Here is a 23,002-nt window from a genome sequence, read left to right as displayed (position 1 = left end):
GAGAGAAGGTAAGCACAGCGTTTACCTACTGCGCCATCTTGGTTGTTCCAAGGAGTTTCTTATGTTTTAAAGCTTCATTTCCAAACTTCCCTGTGAAAACAAGCATAAGTTGAGTGGAAGAGCAAAAGGAGAACTGGACCAGGAACCCAAGGCCAGGCTGGAGTCCTGGTTGGCAGCAGTAATTCGCTGTCTAACTTTGGACCAGTCACATTACATCCCTGGCCTTGTTTTCTCAGTGTAAAATCGGAGTTTTCTTTTCAGACATTTTATAATTATGTCGGAGCGAGACATTGAAGATGGAGATGCAACTCATGAGATCAGCATTTCCAAACTGTTTTCTGTGGAACACTGGTTTCTTAAGATGTCAATGGGTACTCTGAGAGGAAAAAAAAAGTATTTTAGACCAAATAGGTTTAGGAAATAGTGCATTTCATAGTCCTTTCTTGGTGATTCACAATGTGCTTTAGCTTATCAGACTCTTGGAAGTTTCTTAAACTTATTGGAACATGGAATTCCTTTTTTAGAACACCTGTGAACATGTCATAAAGCTGGTGTTTCTCAGAAACCCTGTTTGAGAAATATTGCATTAGACCATCATCATCCATGACTGTCATAGCAGGAATTGCTTTCTAAAATTCACTCGATTCTACGTAAGGGAATGGGTTGTAGATAAGTTTTTATGGGATAAAGAGATGAGAGATGGGAGAAAGAGGTGAGAGGGGCTCAGAGGGTGCTGGAGGGACTTTGGGAAACTGAAGAATCAGTGCAGACCATAGACACTGGGAGAATGAGGTCACAGGACCAACTGTGTCCTAGTCACATGTTCCAGTCTCCCATCAGCCCCTGCACCCCAGCACTCCCAACCCTGTTCCTCTTACTCTTCTGTAGCATGTTCCACCTTCTGATAGCCTGTATTATTTTTGGATTGTGTTTATTGTTTGTCCTCCTCCCCCCATTGGAATGTGAGCCCTATGGAGGAAAGGGATATTTGTTCACTGCTGTGTCCCAAATCTCTAGAACAGAGCCTGGCACGTAATAGGTCCTCATAAACATTTGTTGTTGAATTAGGGATAGAAAAAGATTAACAGTGTGCTCCATGGCCTTTTGTCACACCTGGTCTTCTGTGGACCCAGGATGACCCTTAATCTTAGGAGGAGGGAGTAGGCAGGATAGCAGCTGGGAGCCTCACTCCAGAGTCGAAGGGCCTTTGTGAGATTCTCAGTCCTGTGGGTGCTACTGTGTGTGATCTCAGGCAGGTTCCTTAAATCTTGCCTGCTGCATAGTAAATGCTATGTTTTTAAGCTTAATTTATATTCAGTTACTTAATTGTGTGCTATGTCCTAGCTATTGTTGCTGCTGGATTTCCCCCCTAAAATTTAGTTTTTGCCAAAGTAGCAAAAGAGTGAAACAATGCATAGTTGTTTTAAAACACACAGCTATCAATTACTTATCAAACTGACATGGGTCCCAGAAAGGCAGAGACTGTAGATAAAAGCAGTATTGAGGTAGAGAAAAGAAAGAAAAGAGGCGAACTTAATAAAAACTATTCCCAGTGACTTTTTCTTTTTGTTTTTGGCAGAGCCATTTAAAATGTGTTGCATGGCGGGTATGACTATAATATAACAGTCTGAGGAGACACACTCTGTTTCCCTTAAGCATGAAAGACTGCAGATAGCATTCAAGTCAGAGTTGTTTTTACTTCAGTGCTCTGAATGTGTATAATATTGGATCCCAATGGGCTCTCATTATTTCATTGGTTGTTTCATACCCATTATCTCTTGGGTGTACCTAGAGATAGGAGATATTTTTCTTTTTTATATGTGGGACAGTGAAATATGATTAATGTCAGATGTTTTTACAGCATGTCTTTTTTTTTCTACAGAGGTGCAGTTCTGCTGAGTTTGGTGAGTGGATTGATGCTTCCAACATGCTCATGGTTTCCGGGTACCAGTTTAATTTGGTGGCTTACAGGTATGTAGAGTTTACCTGCAGATATGTCAGTCATTCAGCTTGGTTGTCCAATTTGCTCGCAAGCATGTGCACCTGGACTAGAAGTAGATTGCCCAGCCATACAGATGTGTGCTGTTGCCAAATGGGCTATTGTAATCAGCTGCAGCCCCTGTGGCCCCGATGTCACCATGATTACCAATGACCGCTCCAGGTTCCTTCTTCCTCCTATTTCATTTCCCCTTTCCTACTGTAGCTGTCTAATTTCTCCCTGACTCTGCTGACAGTCTCCTCCATCTCCCAAATGACTTTTACAAGGCACGTGTGTCCGGTGCCTTCACATTTACTACTGAAGATCTGAGGAGACGCAGGGTTGTATGTAGCCATATTGTTCCCCCCCCCACCCAAGATTCCTTACTCCTCCCTGCTCCAAGATTCCTTCCTTCTCTGGTTTTTGGGAATGTCCTTTTTTGGGACTCTATAATGAAGCTCAATTTCCCTTTCTCTTCGATGTGTAACAGTTTAGTTCCTCACCCCGCTACCCAGCTTTGGGGTCCACTTTGGCTTATTCAAAGTCTCAGACTGACTCTTCCCAGTCGCACCCATTAGGCTCACAGAATATTGGTGAAGTCTGTCATGCTTCAGGAGCAATCTACCTACTTTCCTGTGACTGAATTGTCAACCTTCTCCCTTCCCCTTAAAAGGCAGAAATGGTTCGAGTCAGTTTTAGTATTAAATACCACTCCCCCTCCCCTGCTCCAACTCTGTGACAGAGCAAATACTACATTTGACTTCCGTGCAGAGCGATGTCCTTATACATATCAGTTAAGCAGGGTAGTCAGAGTATTGCCTTAGATGTTGTGTGGATTTGTAAGACGGTGTATCAGTAATATGGGTTGAATAACATAATAAGTAAATTTCCATACACTCTCTCACCCTCACCCTTGCATGGAGATGTACATGGAATCCAAATAGGTTGCTCAGTTAATGAGGATGACCAGGTTCTCATCCTCCTGGAGCTGGCTCAGGGGACTGTTGCAGTCCTGGTGAGCTGTTTTCACTCGCTTGTGTCTTGTCTGGTAGGCATCCCCTGTGGAAGTTCATGTGAATTGTGGAGTAACCTTTCTTCTCATCGGAGAGATGCTCATGAGATTCCTCAAGAAAAGGACCGGATGATTTTGTTAATGCTGAGTTTGCAATGAGCATATCCCTATAGCTTCTTAATCTCTATGCAACTGGGAAAGGAACATGAAATACATTGAAAGTTTGTTCAGCATTTATACCATGCCTTTTCTCATGGAATATAAGCAACATGCTTATGATTTCAAACATGGTAGAACTGAGGTCCACAGACACATCAACTGTTAAACAACAGAAACGCTGTGAATTTACAGTGGTATGCTTATGCTCATTTCCCTAGATAAGTAAGGTCATTCCTTTGAGAGTCACACCTAATCTAAGTTTGCAGTCTCTCTAGAGCAGGGGTGTCCAAACTTTTATCAACATTTTTCACCAAGGGCCATATGCGGTAAAATACACAAATAGCCGGGCCACTCATTTGAGGTGAAGTACGTATTGCCTCACCTGGTCTATTTAAGTAACTAAATATATTTTTGGAATTTGCTGCGGGCCAATTAAAAATGGATTGTGGGCCGCAGTTGGCACATGGGCCGCAGTTTGGACACTCGTGCTCTAGAGTATTAAATAGTAGTTTAAAGGACCCTAAGGGCAAGCAGATGGAAGGTTTCTAATAGGCTATTGCAGTAGACAGAAAAGCAGAGCCATAATTCAGGAGCTTCATCTCCTACTCTGATCGTCTGCTCACCTGATATAAGTTGGAGCTCACACTTAATTATCTGGAGATGGTACCCACTTTTCATGTGATTCATCCCTGGAAACTACATCATGAAGCAGAGTGTAAAAAAAGAAAGAGTATTTTTTTCATTGTACAGATAAAGTTTGAAATCCCAACTGGGTCTCAGCATGAAATTAATTATGGCAAAGACCAAATTTCATAAACGCAAAGAACTTTAAATCTTGATGGGAATTAGTAAAATCAAAGTTCTATTTTTAAAAAGATATAAATTCATAGGATCCCAGTGTACTATACAGTGTGTCTACAATTTTATTGTATGCAAAATTTCATCTATTGAAAATTAACGTGTTAGACACTATAAATATTATTGGGATGTCCAATTATTGTTAATTCTGTTTGGTGTCTTAGATGTTGTAAAGATTTGGAGGAAATTATTTGGAAGGACTGTCTCAAACGAAAAACAGTTAAGGTGTGAAATTAAGTGAAAAAGGCAAAGTGACTAAGTGTGTGTCATGTGCCAGCATTGGCGTACAAAAAGAAAAATGTGCATACATATATATTTCTATGCATAGGCTGTCTCTGGAAGAATGCAGAAAATGCTAACATTGGTTGCCTTCACTAAGACGAACTAGTAGGTGACAATAGTCAGAGGGACTCTTTTCTATGTTTCGAATTTTGGATTTATAAACTGTTTAAAAATACAATTTTAGTGGATTTAAAAATACATAGCCTATGTCAAAATAGAAACTAAAAAAATGAAAGCAGTATCAGTCAAGGGAAATTTTAAGAGATGTTTTCTTTCCCTCTAGATAATTCTCTGTAGTAAGACAGAAGCAATCAGTCAGTCATTCTAATGTCTTTAGATTAGAATATCAAATCAGAATTCATTCTATAAAAAAATAGTTATTGTAAGCTAGTAAACAGGAAAAATTCAATCTCACTAATAAACAAATTAATTCAGAATTTGATACTACTTTCATCATTAATTTGGCAAAAATTTTTAGAAAAAATAATTTGGGCAGGGCTCAAAAGGTGAGACTTTTGGCAAGGTTTCTGGAGGAAATGAAGACTGGTATAAGCTTTCAGGAAAGCAACTGACTATAGGTAATGATTCTTTAAAATGCTTTTACCTCTTGACACAGTCATTATACTTCTAAGAATCTATTTTAAGGCATAATCAGAGATGTAGTAAGAGATTAATTGGCAAAGAAAGATGTTCCTTATGGTGTCAGAAGCTTCGTACATGGCCAACAATAGGAAAATGATTGCTTATATTGTGGTGTATTTATTCAGTGAAATAGTATATGTACATAAAATTTTTTTAGGAAATAAATTAAAACATGAGAAAATGTTCTTGATATAATGTCACATAGAAGCAGAATATAATCCGCAATATATGGTATGATTTCATTTATGTAAAAATACTTCCATATAGACATAGAAAAAGATTGAGAAGAACTACATTGGAGTATTGGCTATCGTTTTTTTTTTTTTTCCCCAAGTCAAGTTGTTGTCCTTTCAATTTTAGTTGTGGAGGGTGCTGTTCAGCTTCAAGTTGTTGTCCTTTCATTCTTAGTTGTGGAGGGCACAGCTCAGCTCCAGGTCCAGTTGCCGTTGCTAGTTGCAGGGGACGCAGCCCACCATACCTTAAGGGAGTCGAAGGGCAACCTTGTGGTTGAGAGGACGCGTTCCAACCAACTGAGCCATCTGGAAGCTCAGTGGCAGCTCAGCTCAAGGTGCCATGTTCAATCTTAGTTGCAGGGGCCGCAGCCCACCATCCCTTGTTGGACTCGAGGAATCAAACTGGCAACCTTGTGGTTGAGAGCCCACTGGCCCATGTGGGAATCGAACCGGCAGACTTCAGTTAGGAGCACCGAGCTCCAACCGCCTGAGCCACCGGGCCGGCCCCATTATTTTTAAATTAAACTTTATTGGGATGACAATTGTTAGTAAAGTTACGTTGATTTCAGGTGTACAATTCTGTATTACATCATCTATAAATCCCATTGTGTGTTCACCACCCAGAGTCAGTTCTCCTTCCATCACCATACATTTCATCCCTTTTACCCTCATCTACCACTCCCCTCCCCCCTTACCCTCTGGTAACCACTAAACTATTGTCTGTGTCTATGAGTTTTTGTTTCTCATTTGTTTGTCTTGTTCTTTTGTTCTTTTTGGTTTATATACCACATATCAGTGAAATCATAGGGTTCTCTGCTTTTTCTGTCTGACTTATTTCACTTAGCATTATACTCTCAAGATCCATCCATGTTGTCACAAATGGTCCTATTTCATCTTTTCTTACTGCCGAATAGTATTCCATTGTGTATATATACCACAACTTCTTTATCCATTCATCTATTGAAGGACATTTTGGTTGTTTCCATGTCTTGGTCACCATAAACAAACCTGCAATGAACATTGGAGCACACATGTCTTTACGTATAAATGTTTTCAGATTTTTTGGGTGGATACCCAGGAGAGGGATTGCTGGGTCATATGGTAATTCTATTCGTAATTTTTTTTTTTCTATTCGTAATTTTTTGAGGAACCTCCACACTGCCTTCCATAACGGCTTCACCAGTCTGCATTCGGCTATGGTCATTTTAAGTCTTAGGTGATCCTTAATTGCTTCTTTAGAGTTCTGTATTTTAAAAATTTTTACAGTGAATAGGCATTACATTTTTTAAATTTCAAAATGAAAACAATTTTGTTTCTGTTATTAAAATAACCATGTCAGATCGAAGTATTTGAAGGTCTCACTGTGGGGTTAAACTCTGTGAATTGTAAAAAGCCCTGGAACCTGCTTCTCGTGTTTCTCTGAGTTACGGTCTTTGGAAGTGGGGAGGAATAGATGGTCACATGGCATTGTCCTGTGATGGTGCAGGTGGCACTTTCTGATGGCTGAAGCCATGGGCTCTAAGAAGCCACGGGCTGGAGCTGCTTGCTGCTCCCCTCCCTGCCTTTGCTGGAGTTCTTGCCCCAAGCAACAGGAAAATGATTTTTTATATATTGAGGTGTCTGCTGTAGACACTTTCCTAGGGTGGGTTCCAATTATACTACATTGATAGAAATGTGCAGAAAATATCATATTCTATGGAAGAGTATCATATTGATGGCTCTAAAATGGGGTGCTGTAAGACCCTGATGGACTTTCTCAAAGCTGATTTCACAGGAATTGGGAAAAATGTTATATTCCCTCAGGATTGGTTCAACAAATTAGGAAACAAGTGCCTGCCCTGGACCAGGCAGATTGCACAGCCCCCAAACCTTCTAGGCTGTTGGATAAGGACTGAAGTAACTACAGAATTGCTAAAGCAGAGAGTCTACGATACGACTTCAGTCACATCTTTTAGGGCTGTGTGGTTGGGAAAGACACCTTACTTATTGTAGGACAAGGGGCAGCATTTAAATGGATGGAAATTCCTTTAGAATGTTTCCTAACAAAAACATTCTAGAAACCACACAGATTCTACGTTTTCTAATGTCCTGGTTCTGGCTGGTTAAACTAAATGGACATGTTTTTCGTATTACAGGTAAGTTCAGTTTTTTTCAGTTTTTATTGTTCTTAAGAACTTGACACAAATAACCTAAAAATGGCTTTTTCCCTCCCCACCACCATTCCTGAATAAATAGCACCGTACTGAAATTTACTAGACCCACATTGCACCTCCAGTTGTGCAAGTAACTAGCTGTGTGACCTTTAGCAAGTCACATTAACCTTGCTAGACTTCAGTTTCTCATTAGTGTGGAGATTGGACTTGCGTGTCTCTCAGGTCCCTTCTGGCTCTAGATGGCTTCATATTGGTCATCGTTTAAGCTTATTATCCCCCCTCCCTTTTTTTGAGAAAATGGAAGAGACTGTTACTGCTTTCCTGTCTGATTCTTTTTCTTTTTCTCTCTCACAAACAGGAGCAGCTTCAGCGGCAGGTCTCCTTTACCTGCCTACGTGGGCAGCCGCCGTTTCTGGCTGTGTACTCGCCCTCTTCACAGCGTCCATGTGGCCTCTAGTGCTGGGACACCTTATTAGCTCAGGGTCAAGTCCTGGGAAGACCATGACCGTTGCCATGATATTTTATCTTCTAGATATATTTTTCTGTGCATGGTGCACAGCTTTTAAATTTGTCCCAGGAGGTGTCTACGCGAGAGAAAGATCTGATGTGCTTTTGGGTGCGTACATTTGCAAGATCTGGATTAAAGTAATAAAGACGAGAAAATACCCTTCAGGACTGCCTAGGATTTAGCACTTTACATTGACTGGTGGAAATAAATAGGATGATCTTGCCTTTCTCATTAAAATAGTCACTTGATTAAAAAGAATTGGAAGAATGTCTGTATTGCTACTTAAAAGCAAATTTCTTAATTCATCAGTGAGTTTCAGTATTATTTATTACTACAAAGGCCTTTTAAGAGACTTAGTTGTGGTTGGTGGCTAGTTAGCGCACTTGGTTAAAGCATGGTGCTAATAACACCAATAGTTGCCGGTTCGATCCTCGCATGGGCGACTGTGAGCTGTGCCCTCCTTAAAAAAAAGGGGGGCTCAGTTGGAGAAAATCAAATTTAATTAATAATAAAGTGTAAAAGAGATACTGGGTAACAATTGTGTTATAGGATATGCTGGGAAAAGTTACTATCATGACAGTTCATGTTGCTACTTCACTGATAGGCTTGTAGATACATACAGGAATTGTGATTGTTGTTTTGGTTCTGAATTTTTATTACCATATTTTTACCAATAAAATATATTTTGCATATATAAATCTTAGTGTGAAAGATATATTCCCAAATCATAGAACAAATACGTTTTCCAATTCACTGGTTATGAACTTATGCACAAAAATTAAAATTTCCTAAACTCATCTCAGTTTCATACTTAAAAAATTATCTTCTGGCAGTCATGAAATTACAGATGTATACCAAGCATATAAAATCAAATGTTGCCTATCATTCTAATTTAAGTAAAATATGTCAGAGGCTTCCAGGATAAAATCTCTGAAAAATGAGGAGCCAATACATGTGAGGAGATTCAGTTCTTGTTTGTTCACACATTCATTTTTCCATTTGTTCATTTATTCATTAAAAAAAATGTTTTGCCCCCCCTCCTGTGTTCCAGGCCCAGTGCCAGGGGCTGGAGATGTAAGAGACATAGTGTCCTTCCCCTTCTGAAGCTTCAGTGTAGGGGGGGAAATATCGTATATAAAATTAGACAAATACTTAGCGAATTACAGCTGGGGTGAGTGCTATGCAGCAGTACAGGCTTCCTGAGATCCTTTTCCATTCCCCCTTGTGCCATGGGTGTACATACAACTACTGTGTACATTTTCACATGAACTTTTCTACTCCATGACCTAGACATCTGTCAGGACAGGCTGATTTGGAAGATACATTTTTAAATTGCCTGAAATATTTAAAATAACTTTGGAGAACTTGATGTTTCTGGCAAGTACCCAAACTCTCATCTAATTAAAGAAATCCGTTGCTGCATTTCCTCTGCGATAATCTTGGCTTTGCAAACCTTGTATGTCTTCTGGTTTCTTTCAGGTGTGTGTACTCTGTCCTGCTCTATCTTCCTGTCCAATGTCCTGTTTTTTTCTTACTCCAGCTTGCTTAGGGGTCTGCCATGTGGAGAAAACGAATGAAAGTAAGAGACACTCTAAGCATAAGTTTATTTCTTTAGAATGTTATGAATGATGTGCTTTTTGAGTTCCTGCTCAACTACGAATTTATTTTTTAGTAAGAGTGGCATTATACGTATTGATAAGGCCACAAAAACTAAGAAATGTTGGTAGTGGTCAGAGTAGCTTTTCATATAATGAAAATCTGTATTAAATCAGAAACGAGTTATAAATTTATTGTCTGGGTTTCTCCTGCTATTGCCTGGAAATTGCACATAACTTTTTTTTTTTTTGCTAACCTTCCACCTAAGCTTAACTTTTACTTGGCGTTTCCTAATTTATATATTGTTCCATCATACTTGTGTTTCCATTCTTATTATATACAATTTAGAAGTATATAAACTTTATATGTAAGCTACACTGTAATGCATCCCAGCTGAGCTCATTTTTATTAGTTGGCCTTATTGGCACAGGGTGAGTTCCAACGTACATCCTCTGTGAGGACCCTGTGCCCAGAATATCCACATCTCAGGCCAGAATTATTGCCACGAACACTGCCATGTTAAGAACCTACATGGCCTCTTTAGCGCTTCTCAATTTGGTGCCTGTGAAGTCCCTTCAGTGGAGAAGATCGAGTACCGAGGGCCATTCAGAAGGCTCCTTTCTCTCATGCTCCTCCCTCCCCTGAACAGTCACCTGTCAGTGATGTGCAGTCTTAGCAAACTAACAACTGGGAAACACTCAGGAAATGAAAAGAAATCCCTCATCAGGGTTCTACCTCGCTGATTTCTTATGATCAAAAGTACTATTAGAGAAATTGCTTAGGTACTGAGGTAAATGAATAACTGAATTTTCAGTGTGTGCCCATTTAATTGAAGTCTTGGCTCTTGAAATTTATCATTGGAAGGATTTGGGGATTAAAATGTAATATATTCTAATATATTCTTTCTTTTCTTTTCTTTTTTAAAATAGGCACAGTGATGCTAATTATTGGACTGAATATGCTATTTGGTCCTAAGAAAAGCCTTCACTTCCTTCTTCAAACAAAAAACAGTCCAAAAGTACTTTTCAGAAAGAGTGAAAAATACATGAAACTTTGTAGGTATAGTTTTGCTTTCTTTTTAAAAGAATTTTATTAAAAATATAAAATTTCAACATATATGAAATTGAAGAGTATAATAAACCTTCATGTACCCTTCACCCAGTTTCAACAATTAACATTTTCCCAGTGTTGTTATCATCTATTTCCTACTTTTTTTGGTGAAATACTTTAAAGCAAATCTCTGATACCATGTCATTTCAATCATAAATACTCTGTGTTAGTTTTGTTTCACTCCTAACGTAGATAAGATGATTTAACAGGTACAGTTTCCAAAACGCTTTTTTTAAATAGTTGAGACTACTTATTCCATTTCTCTCCTTTTTTTTTTTTTTTTAGGAGATTAACTATGTTAACTTTTGGAATATTGATGGACTACAAACTCAAACATGAAATTGGTTTACTATTCAGTATCTGACTCATTTCAAATGGACTGTATTAAATAAAAATATTTATTGAATGTACAAACTTTGCAGATAGTGTATTAGAATACAATACATTCCATAACTATAATGCATAGTGTTATGTAGGATACAAAGACATAGAAAAACTCATCTGCAATCTTAGTGACTTGATACTTAATTAGAAGAAGACAAAGTATTATAGTGTACAGGGATAGAAAACAATTAAGCTAAATAAAATTTTACTATATTTCTAAAAGAAATGTCACAAAGCAATAAGACCATTATATAAAAACCTTAATGTATGTTTTTCATAATTTGAAAAGATTATATTAAAATTTAGGGAAAATTTTTTAAATCTAGAGGTGTTTTGGTGTGTTCTTATATTTTAGGTATGTCCTTTTAAACCTGAATCTGACAGTTTTTGTTTGTTTTTAATCCTGACAATTGTTGTCTTATCTATTTATTATTAAGAACCATAATTCTTTACTTCATTCATCAAATCAAGGCCTTTGGAACAGTTTATTTACAAAGTTGTTTAGACAGTGTTATGTGATTTTTAAAAGTAGACTTTATTTTTAAGAGGAATTTTAGGTTCACACCAAAATTGAACAGAAAGTACAGAGATTTCCCATTTACCCCACGACTCCACATACACACAGCCTCCCCCATGGTGAACATCACCACCAGAGGGGGACATTTATTACAGTCAGGGAGCCTCCACTGACACATCACTATCACCTCAAATCTATAGTTTACATTAGGGTCGCTCTTGGGGTTGTACATTCTGTGGGTTTGGACAAATGTATAATGACATGTGTCCACTATTGCTGTATCATACAGTTTCACTGACTTAAAAATCCTCTGTGATCTGTCTATTCATCCCTCCCTCCCTCTATCCGTGGCAACCATTATATTTACTTTTTGAAATATTAATAGATTTTATGTTTTAGAATAGTTTTAGGTTTATAGAAAGATTAAGCAGAAAATCTAGAGTTCCCAGATACCCCTTCTGACTCCTACCCCCACAATTTCCACCATTATTAACATCTTGTAATAGTGTGGTACATTTGTTGCAATTGACGAGCCAATATTGATAAATTATTGTTAACTAAAGTCCGTAGTTTACTTTTGAGTTTACTCTTTTGTTGTATGTTCTATGGGGTTTGACAAATGTATGATGTATCTACCATTATATACCAAATAACACTTGTATACCAATGACATTTGTATATATCAAATGACACATGCATCTACCATTACAGTATCATACAGAAGAGTTTTGCTACCTAAACATACCCTGTGCTACACCTATTCGTCTCTCCCTCCTTCCAACTCCTGACAACCACTGTTTTTTTTTTACTGTCTCCATTGTTTTGCCTTTTCTAGAATGTCAATCTTTGTCTTTTAACTTCAAAGTTTAATCTATTTTTATTGTGATTTCTGATGTATTATGATTTATTTCTATCATTTTACTTTCCTTTTTCCTTTCTACTTTCTCCAGGTATATATTTTTCTCCTTATTTTCCTTCTTGATTTCTTTTGCATTGATTGGGTTTTGTTTTTTTCTTATTCTCCTCCTCCCCACTCCTCTTTCTAGCTTGGAAATTATAGCTTTAATTTCTGTTCTTTTAGTAGTGGCTTATTTTTTTCTCAGCACATTCAAGATATTCCCCTGTCATCTAGTTTTTATTTTTGCTGAGAAGTCAGCTGTCTTTGCTCCTTTAAAGATCATGTGTCTTTTCTGTCTGGCAGTTATATTTGTTTTGGTGTTCTGCAGTTTCATTGTGACTCGTATATCTAGATGTAGATCCTCCTTCCTCCCATCCCACCTACCACTCATCTGGCTTGGGAGTCTTTGGGATTTCTGAACCTAAGAGTCATATCTTTTATCAATTCTGGAAAATTCTCAGCATTATTACTGCAAATATTGCCTCTTTCTTATTCTTTCTTTTTTTTCCTTTTGGACTCCAATTAGATAGGTGCTGGACCTTCTTATTCTCTTCCCCTATCTCTTAACCTCTTTTATATACTGTACCTTTGATTTTCAGCTGCCCCTTGCACTAATTCTCTATTCAGCTTTTTCTGATCTGCTGTTTCTCTTGTCCATTGAGCATCTAATTTAAATTATTATAAATATTATATAATTTTATTTCTGGAAATCTTCCTGATTATTGAGTTAGTCTTATCTTCCTGAGTCCTACTATTGAATGCCTTCTTTTACTTTTCTAAACATGTTAAGCCTCCTTATTTTCTGATTCTGTAAGTTCCAGTATCTGAAGTGTTTGTGGGCTTCATTTTGCAGGGTGTTTTTTTTTCCTGCTGATTACTGCTCATGGAGACTTGTTTTCTTATGTATTATTTTCTACACACACACACACACACACACACACACACACACACACACACAATTTATTTATTTATGTTTATTTTTATTTTAAGCCTATGGTCATTGGAATATTTTTAGGAAAGATTCTTTGAAACGTCATTTTAAAGTATGGGTTGTGTATGCATGTCATTCAGAAAATTAATGCAGGAATTAGACATTTCCCCTCTGCACAAAATCCTTGATTAATAGTTTCAAAAATTTCATGAAAACTATTTTTTAAGAAAACTTAATTTCTTTTAAACAAATATATTTTCTTTCTATTTAGTTTTGTGGCTGCTTGTTGGTGTGGGCTTATTAGGATTAGGACTACGGCATAAAGCCTATGAGAGGAACTTGGGCAAAAGGGTAAGTAATTAAAAATCTTGCTATAGAATTTTGGATGATATATATGTATATACATACATTTACACACTTCATAGTGTGATTGAACTCTAGACCCAGGTCTAATGACCTGAGGGCCCTGGAACCCATCTCCTCAGCCATTAGTTCAGAGGCCAATAACACAATGGAATTGTTTTCTGAAGTTGGGTTGTTGGCACAGGATAGAGACCCATATATTAGAGGCAAATTGCTCCTGATTTTGTTATATGAAGTTATTTTTATCCCATGATTAAAACTTTATCTCATGGCCAAATCATCCCATGATTTAACATATCTAAACCATGAAATAAAGGACTATTTTATAATGGGCTTCTTTGTACTGTCTGGTAGATACTGCTGTGGGCAACAATGTGAGATTCTTTCAATTTAAGAAAAATCTTGGGTGGTGAACACACAATGTGACATATAGATGAGGTATTACAGAATTGTACACATGAAATCTCTGGAACTTTACTAACAATTGCACCCCAATAAACTTAAAACAAAGAAAAAGAAAAGAAAATCTTATAGGCAATTCTTGATTTTGCAGATTATGGGTAATTTGTGTATTGATGGATTGTGGAAGTTTTCTTGTCTTTCTTTCCCCTCTTGCTGTCTACGGTTTTAAATGTTTTATTGTCCCTTTTCTTCTAGAAATATGGGCAGAAGCAAGAGTAAGTCATTGCAATGTGTGCTTTCTATTTGCTCTGATAAAAAGTTTGTTGTGTTTCATAATGCAGTTAGAGTTCTAGTTTGGGGTAATGTAGAATTTGAGGGTTAACTTTGGATGTCAGTAATCTGTATTACTAAGCAAATTTTTCATATTAAGTAAAAAGCTATACTGAGGATGCAGGCCATGCTTCTCTTGTTTACCTTTGTACTCCTAGCACCTCACGGAGTGTTTGGCACACACTCAGAACTCAGTAACTATTTATTAATTAAGTAAATAATTCATTATATGATCCCTTTTTCTGTTGATTTATTAGTTGTTATTACTGAAAATAATGTCAGTCACAAGAGGATATGTAATGTCAGCTAGGGATTCTTTTCAAAAAGGAGTTATTCAGGTAGATTGACTCCGTTTGTTCATTCATTCATTCATTCACTCATTCATTCATTGATAAATGTTTATTGAATGTCTCTTGTATGCCTGGTGCCAGGGATACAGAGGTAAACAAGTTGGACAAGATGCCTGCTCTCACAGAGTTTACATTCTAGTAGGGGAGAAAGACAGTATTCAGAGGAACAATAAGGACTCCAGGACGACTTCTGTTTTTCTGGCTTGAGCAACTGAATGGAGGGAGGTAGCATTTACTGAGATTTGAAGAATGAGGGAGTACCAGGTTTTGGAGTGATGAAATCCAGAGTTAGTTATAGAAATATAGTTATGTATAAAGGGATAGCTTGATGAATATAATCATGCTTCTTGAAATCTCTGTTGATGGTTCCATTCTCTTTGTATGATGTTCACTAAACCGAAGAATGTTTCTTGAATAAAGATGAAATGCCCCGCTCATGGCTGGTGGCACATTGAGCTGTTTAGGTTGAGTCGTGGCCCTCCTGTGCATAGAGGCTGCTACTTATCCTTCTCCCAACCTGAACTTGTATGGTCCATGGAGTGTTTTTTTCCAATTGTGGTGATGGATTTTTTTCTAATCCAGCCATACTCTTTCACAGGATCCCTGTTGTGAATCAGTAGTTACTAATTTGAAATGGATGGTTAGGGTTGGACAGTGCATTCTCTGACTGAGCCCATGGACTGAAAAGAGGAGGTCTCACAGGGGACTAGACTCCTGAACCTTGGCCTTGTCAGGACAGCAGGGGAGTAACACCATTTATAAGTCAGTTGTGATGGCACTTTACAAATATGTTAAAGGACTCTATGTGTCCCTCTGGGATCTCATTCTTCTCCAGCACAAGGGTAACACCTCTCCTGAATATGGTGTTTATTATTTTCAGGCATTTCTTTGTATTGTTGCAATATATGATACACATATATCCCTAGACAATGTTGTTTTCTCCATGTTTTTGACTTTATCTAAATGACATCCAACATACATATTTTGCAACTGACTTTTTTTGTTACTTAAAATTATCTTTGTGAGATTCATCCATATGGAAATAGGTAGTCTCACTCGTTTATTAGGATTGCATAGCAGTCCATTATATGTATGTTACACCATTTAGTTTTTCATTTTCCTATTGAAACAACAGCCTTATTGTTTCTGATTTTTTGCTATTGTAAACAATGCTTATTATAAATGCTTGTTTTCCAAACATTCCTCCTGACTTCTGAGCTTAAGCTAGATGTTCACAGAAGATTCAGAGAATACCATATAGCAACTATCTCCTTATTTTTATGAATTAAATGTGGGCAAATGTCTAAGAAAATTCCCTTGCTGAAATATGAAATTTGGAAGAGAGAGGTGGAGAAAACAGTCACCAAACTTGCCATTGTTCACAGTCACCCTAAATTACCATTAAAATGATTCCTCAGGCACCAGCCACAGAGGTCTCTGCCGCCATCTGGCCTCTCAGGTTTGGGTACGACAATGAAGGATGGACTAGTCTAGAAAGATCAGCTCAACTGCTCAATCAAACAGGTAAGTTACTGGAATTAGTTCCAGGATTTGAGAAACTACTCTTGTTACTTTTATTTTGTGCAAGATCATAAGTAGTAGGAGGAGAGTTTGCTTCGTCATAAAGTAATCTCTGACAAAGGCTTTGCTTTGGTGGCAGCTGCCGGAGGGTTAAGCTTCTGTCAGCACATCTGTCTTTATTTGAGAGCAATTAATTCAGTTGATTCTGAGCAAAGGCTCATACTGGGTATCTACAGGAGATTCTTGTCATGACTTTGCTCTTAGAAATGCTTCTGCTGGTGGTTTCTGTCACTTGGGGACCTACTGTTGGGGACCAGAAAACTGTCAGATTAAAAGGCAGCATGGGTTAGAGTGATGCTCATTTGTGAAGCAAATTGCTTTCAAGAGCCCAAGAGAGAATTTTTAAATTTCCGTGCTTGGGGGAGCTCGTCTCTGTATGAAGCATCCTTGAAAATAATGTGGTTGTTTGGTTCTTAGAGCATGGAGCAAAATACATACAGGGCTACACTGTTCTGGTTATTCCTAAGGATAAGCACGTCTCCTGGAAAACTGCTGAGGGTCTGTATGAGTCTAATGCCGCTGAGAAATTTCCTGGGCCCTGAGTCCTCTAGTTCTGATTACAGGCATCTGGTACTTCTGGCCAGGTCTGGGAACACCAATACATTTACTTCTGTGCCCATGTTATGGAGGTGTTTGTCCAGGCATAAAACACTATTGTGCACCAGTCTATTGTTTCTGAACCTAAATTGGGTATCTGAGAAAGAAATTAAACTTATTTGAAATTTGGGGGACGATGTTAAGAATATTTGAAAATTTAGAAAAGTCATGTTTTTATTCTTTCCTGCATTTTCTCAAGGTGCCACATGTATTAATTAGATTCTAAATATGGGTAAGTTCCCTGTAGCTCAGATTTGAGCCACTTCACTTTCATGACCCATCAGGAGTTACTTTGTTTTTGATTTCTGAGTAAAGGCAAAAGGATCAAGAATGAAGTATCGCTTATTGTTTTTGCATTGCTGTGGTTAATCACCACGTGCATTTTTTTTTTTTCCTGAACAGGGGCAGATTTCATAACAATTTTGGAGAGCGATGCCTCTAAGCCTTTTATTGGGAACAATGACTTAACCATGTGGCTAGGGGAGAAGCTGGGTTTCTACACCGACTTTGGTCCAAGCGCAAGGGATCACACTTGGGGGTGAGTGGACCTTGGGTAGGAATCCTGAACATAGCCCGAAAAACGAGGCAGCATATGCTTAGAGATTGTCATACCTTCGTTCTGTGACTATGCCCGAGTGATGCTCTCTGTGGGATGAGGAGGTGCTGAAGACATGCATGTTCTGTAATTGTGTTAATGGTTTCCCCATTCCTGGATATTTTCAATTCTGCACCATTATAAACCGTTCAGCGTAGGAGTGGAGGTTACAACAGTAAGCGTGTCCGACCTGGATGCTGTTCATGGAGCTTACGTTCTAGTGTGAAGAGACAGAAAATAAACGTGTGCACAAAGAAGTAAATAAGAGAACTTGAAATAGTAAGTAAGTGCTGTGTGCAAAAGGAAGCAAGCTACCGTGAGAGAGTACTGGGTGGAAGGGACGATGGGAGATGCTACTACAGGTAGGACAGTCAGGAAGCTCTATGAAAACCTCATGAAAGGACCCAGGGGACTTACCTGTTGCAAGAGCTGAGGGAACCAGCAGCGTCAAGATTTGAGGCAGAATCAAGCATGGTCTGTCTGAAGCCTAAGGACTGAGGGGGAACTGGTAAGAAATGCGGTCAAGGAGGACACCTGATTGTAAAGAGCCCCGTAATCCATGCTTCAGGCTTGATTTAATTCAGTTCGCTGGGAAGCCATTGGAAGATTTAAAATGAGAGTGATCTGATCTGATTTACATTTTAAAAAGATCGTTCTGACTGTTCTTGGAAGAACAAATTGTTGGCAGCAGGAGTGCGAGCAGGGAGACAGGTGATGAGGTAGATACAATAGCACAGTTAAGAGATGACAGTGGGAGCCAGGGAGATGGAGAAAAGGGGGCAAATGCAGCAACTGTTTTGGAACGGAACTGACAGAACTCACTAACGGTTTAGATGTCAAGGGCCTGGAAATGAAGAATCAAGGGCAACAGGTAGGTTTTTGACGTGAATTCCTGATAGGAGACGATGCTGTTTAATGGGATGGGAATGGCCAGGAAAGTAGTAGGATTGTGCTAAGTTTGAGATGGCCCTGGTCAGTCAAGTGACATCCAGTAGACAGTTGTGTGTAGCCTGGAGAGCTGAGTAGGACAGGACAAGCTGGACATGGAAATTCAGGTGTCATCACTGTAGACATGGTCCTATTTGAGTGACTTCATGAGGGGGCCTGAAAAAGAGTGCGGCAGCCAGGGAAAAGAAGCTGGCTGAGGGCAGCGCTCTGCTCATCCTTTTCATGTGTCGTTATATGACTCAGACTGAGGCAGAATATGTTTTCATATCTTTATTAGACAGTTTTAATTTTGTAAAGTGTTACATTGTGTCCTTGCTGGCAAGATTGTACATCCCCGAATGTGTTGATTAATATTAGAATTGTTTATGTAAATATGTTGCCAGAGTAACAGTGCAAGTAAAAAGAATTTTGTGTATTATTAATTCTGCCCTTTTCGTGTCTCCAGAGCACTTACTAAAACAGAGTTGGTAGTGTAGTGACACAGCGAGACATGCTAAATAACAGAGAGAGTGAACCAGCAAGCAGATAAGTCTCCGCCACATTATTGCTCTGAATGCCCTCAGTGGGGTGCTTGCAGTGTGATGCCTTCCTTTTTACACATCTGCTTATAGTCCTGTCTGCGTGACATCAACGGACCAACAATGATGTTTCTTTTCACTCCTCTACAGGATTATGGTTTTGTCAAGATACCCCATTGTGAGATCAGAGCATCACCTTCTCCCGTCACCAGAGGGCGAGATCGCACCAGCCATCACACTGACTGTTACCATCTCGGACAAACTGGTGGATTTTGTTGTGACACACTTTGGGAATCATGAGTGGGTTTCTTTGGTCTATCTAATGGTACACAAATGCCAAGAAATATTATTAATACGTTGCTTGGCTTTCCATGCAATGACCTTTCTTACTTTCTAATTGTTTTCTCCCAACGTATTTCACCCTGTGTTGCTGCTTTTAAAAATCAGTTGCAGAAACCTTTGAGATGCAGGCGGTCCTTAGGGATGGTAGAGGGCGGCAGTGCAGTTACCAAGCAATTGCTGTGCTAATGCACGGCTGTAGTGAATCTTCGTATAAAGTAAGTACTGGTATAGACCCATTTTACAGAGAAAGAAACTAGACTGAGGTTAGACGACTTGTCCAACCAGGGTCACACAGCTAGGAGTTAGGTAGACCCAGTTCAGAGCCTGCAAGTGCTTGGAACCACATGGTAAACCAGACTATAGAAAAATGAAATTCCTTTTTCTTTTTGCAGGTTTACTATAATTGGCAGTACTGTTGGGATTTGAGGGTACTAAGTGACATTCCTTTTTCCTTCATGTTTTCACAACCAACTGATAGGTAAACAGAGGAATATGGCAGGGAGATCAAAATGTCACTTTTAATTCCGATAAGCCTGTTTGGACAACATGACTTCAGTGCGTCCATGTGGACCTGTTAATACATCCCCCAACAATACTTGAAACTGATTCTCCCAAAAGAACAGGCCTCCCCAGCAGGGGCAGAGGCTGCCCTGTCAAGCTCCTTTCTGGGTGGAGGGAATAGGCCAGAAAACATCCTGTCTGCAAACGGGCAGTTTCCAAGGATGAGAGAGAGAGAGGAAAAGTTTGAAACAAACCTGCCTAGTTCATTCTTCCAAACTTAATTAATTATAAAAATCCTCCCCAAAAGTAAAGCATGGAGAGAGAGAGAGGCCAGAGATGGTTTCCTAAAAACGCCCCTGTACATGGAGATATGAGGAAATGAGTTTTATCCCCAAAGAATAACATTCACAACCAGTTACTTCGTACTGAATACATCATGAAAGATGCCAAGAATATATTGTAAAAGCAAAGATAAAGGTATATAATTGATTACTACAGTAAACATTCTGTAATAATAATAGAAAACACTGATGTAAAGTGCTAAGTGCTATAAAATAGGGCATACGGTCCTGTCCACACAAGAGGCCACAGAGCTTTAAAGTGACATACAGAACATTAGAAAAACAACATTGTCATACTGTAAGTTTAATCTAAACAGAACTAGTGTGTCCACTACTCTTACTTTCCTGGTTACCTCACTTTTTCTCACAGTATTATGGGGATCAGTGAAAGTATACTTGCATATTTTCTGAAATAAGTCAGAGCATAAGTAATATAAACAAACCGTCCAAATGTGATTAGTATGAACCATTTGCTAATCAGATGCTGGCTTGCCTCCTTAGAAATAAAAAGGGTGTTTAGAAGACGGGCGATATAGATGGTCCATATCTTTTTAAAAAGCTGTTTGAAGAAATGCCTTCTGTTTCTCCCCGTCATTTTCCTGTAGCAAGCATAGGTATTGAAAAATCATTTCATTGACCTTAAATTGCACTTTGAATTGGGTTTGTCTTTTAAAACATAGGCACTTTTGTGTTTAAAGGTTGCAAGGTTTCAACCTAAGAAACAGTTGAATCTACTCCTTCCCTTTTTTCTTTGCTTTTTTCCCTTTCCCTCTTCTACTCCCTCCAACCTCCCCAATGTAAAGAATAGACTTGAAAGGGAAGAGAAGATTAAAAGACAGCCCCCAGAATGTGTTTAGAAAAGAGGAAGGAAAGAAAACCTTGTCTAACTTTCTATTAACCACATCTTTAAAGCTCTCTGATGAAACTGTATCCTTTATTTGCTCTCTTAACTCTCTTGATTTAATAATAATGAAAACAACAGTAGTTGCAATAATAGTTAACATTTATTGAGATCTAACTTCCGGGAGGAAAGTAGTGTGGTGTAATGGTTAAGAGCATGGAATTCCAAAACCTGGAATCAGACAATCTGGTTTGAATTTTAATTCAAGGTGTGTCCTTCATCCAATTATTTAACTAGCTTGAGCCTCATTTTGCTCACCTGTAAATCAGGGGCAGTAATCCCCCCTATTTCATAGGGTTCTTATGAGAATTAAATGAGATTATGATCTCATGCAAAGTACATGAATACAATAAGTGCTCAATTAATGTTGGACGTTATTATTAAACCAAATCAGACAGCTCTAAGTGTAAAGTATGTTGGGCACCTTAAAAAGAAGTCATTCATCAAGCATAAATCCAGCACTTTCCATGTCTCAGGCCCAGTCCATGTCCCAGCAAGTGACATGAGAAAGTATACACTTCAAATAATTTGTGAAGCCATCATTACATATTTTCATTTGCCTTTGTTTTCTACAATACTAAATAAAAAATCCTTACTGCGAATAAATATTTAGAGAATTCATTTTCTAATGATATTGGCATATAAGCATGAAATAATATTAGGAATGAATTACAGAATGCTTGTGCATGTTATTAGCTGATTCAACAAGATTTTAAAAAAATTGCTCACTACACAAATGTCTGTTTACAGCCAATAAGTAGGAAATAGCAGCGTTTCTTAGAAGTCATTTAGGTACACACCATTTTTTATTCAATTACAGGTAATTAACTGAGCCACCCATTAATCACCATTTTTTTTCTTTTGTTTATAATATATATCAATGTACACTGAAGAAAGAGCACAGAATCTGTAGACTGAAGACCTGTGTACTAGTTTTGGTTCTGTTGTAACATAACCTCAGTGAGTTTCAGTTTCCTTGTCTTTGAATATGGGATAAAATTCTCTTTTCCAGCCCACGTGATAAGGTTATTGGGCTAATCAAATATTAACAGATAAGAAAACAACATTTTTTTTCTCTCTCTCTCCCCTTGCCTTATAGCCATACATATACTTTCTGTTTTTATCATTATCCCTGGATAAGATTTATCTCCTGAGAAAATACAAAATCAAATTTATTATAGAGTACTTTGCAATAATATATTGCTAAAATGTATTTGTATGAAAACACTGTCTGTGTTGCAGTGACTTTGAGGTTTTCTGTACTTGGATTTGAATCCTAGTTCCATGTATCATAAGGAACAGAATTCACTGCAGACTTATTGGACAACTTACCAACATGGTGGGAGGGTCAAAGGAGCAGATAAGTGATGTTCAGCCACTCAGACACTAGTAACAGTCGGGAATCATTACCATCCTTAGGGACGGGCAGGGGAAAAGTGTTTCCAGAGAGATATCTGGAACCAGAAAGAGGGGCCACCATGCAGGAGGAATGCAGCTACTGCCAGAGGGGCTGCGGAAGAAATACTCCAACTTCTCTCTCCTCCCAACTTTTCATCTCCTGCTGGTGCTTCCAGTTGGCCAAACATAACTGGAAATCAGCAGACGAGGGAGCCCAGGAGATGAAATCTGTAGGGATCGGCCTCCCAGGGCATAGAGAGGGACAGAGAATGGATCTGTGCAGGGGAAGTGGATAATAACCATAGGCATGTTACTTAACCTCATTTAAAAACAGCTAAACACCTGCCTCTCAGTTATGGGAATTCACTATCAAAGATGTTAAACAAATGGTCATTCTTTCCGCTCTTCCATTTCTTGAGATACCTTTTAATAGTATCAGCTGCCCACACATACTTATCTGAGCTTAGTCCTGTCTTCAGATCCTGTCTTAACGAGGTTTCTCCAATCTTCTCAATCCTCAGTGATCTCCATTTATTTTCCTTTGTCATTGTTTTTGTCCTTAATTTGTTAGCTA

General features: G+C 38.4%; 1 protein-coding gene across 1 annotated transcript in view; it reads left to right on the top strand.

The window, feature by feature from the left end:
* The window catches only part of CWH43 (cell wall biogenesis 43 C-terminal homolog), a 59,297-nt gene that overhangs the window by 13,303 nt on the left and 22,992 nt on the right, over nt 1-23,002 (top strand). Inside the window, exons 5-11 of the mRNA XM_081059626.1 lie at nt 1,883-1,971; nt 7,676-7,933; nt 10,351-10,476; nt 13,533-13,612; nt 16,125-16,230; nt 17,287-17,422; nt 19,096-19,245. Coding sequence (XP_080915752.1) covers nt 1,883-1,971; nt 7,676-7,933; nt 10,351-10,476; nt 13,533-13,612; nt 16,125-16,230; nt 17,287-17,422; nt 19,096-19,245 — 945 coding nt within the window. The remainder of the gene's footprint in view (nt 1-1,882; nt 1,972-7,675; nt 7,934-10,350; nt 10,477-13,532; nt 13,613-16,124; nt 16,231-17,286; nt 17,423-19,095; nt 19,246-23,002) is intronic.

This window comes from Rhinolophus hipposideros, assembly GCF_964194185.1.
Source record: "Rhinolophus hipposideros genome assembly, chromosome: 1".
Classification (NCBI taxonomy): Eukaryota; Metazoa; Chordata; class Mammalia; order Chiroptera; family Rhinolophidae; genus Rhinolophus; species Rhinolophus hipposideros.
Note: the sequence above shows the minus strand (reverse complement) of the source record. Positions and strands in the feature narration are given on the sequence as shown.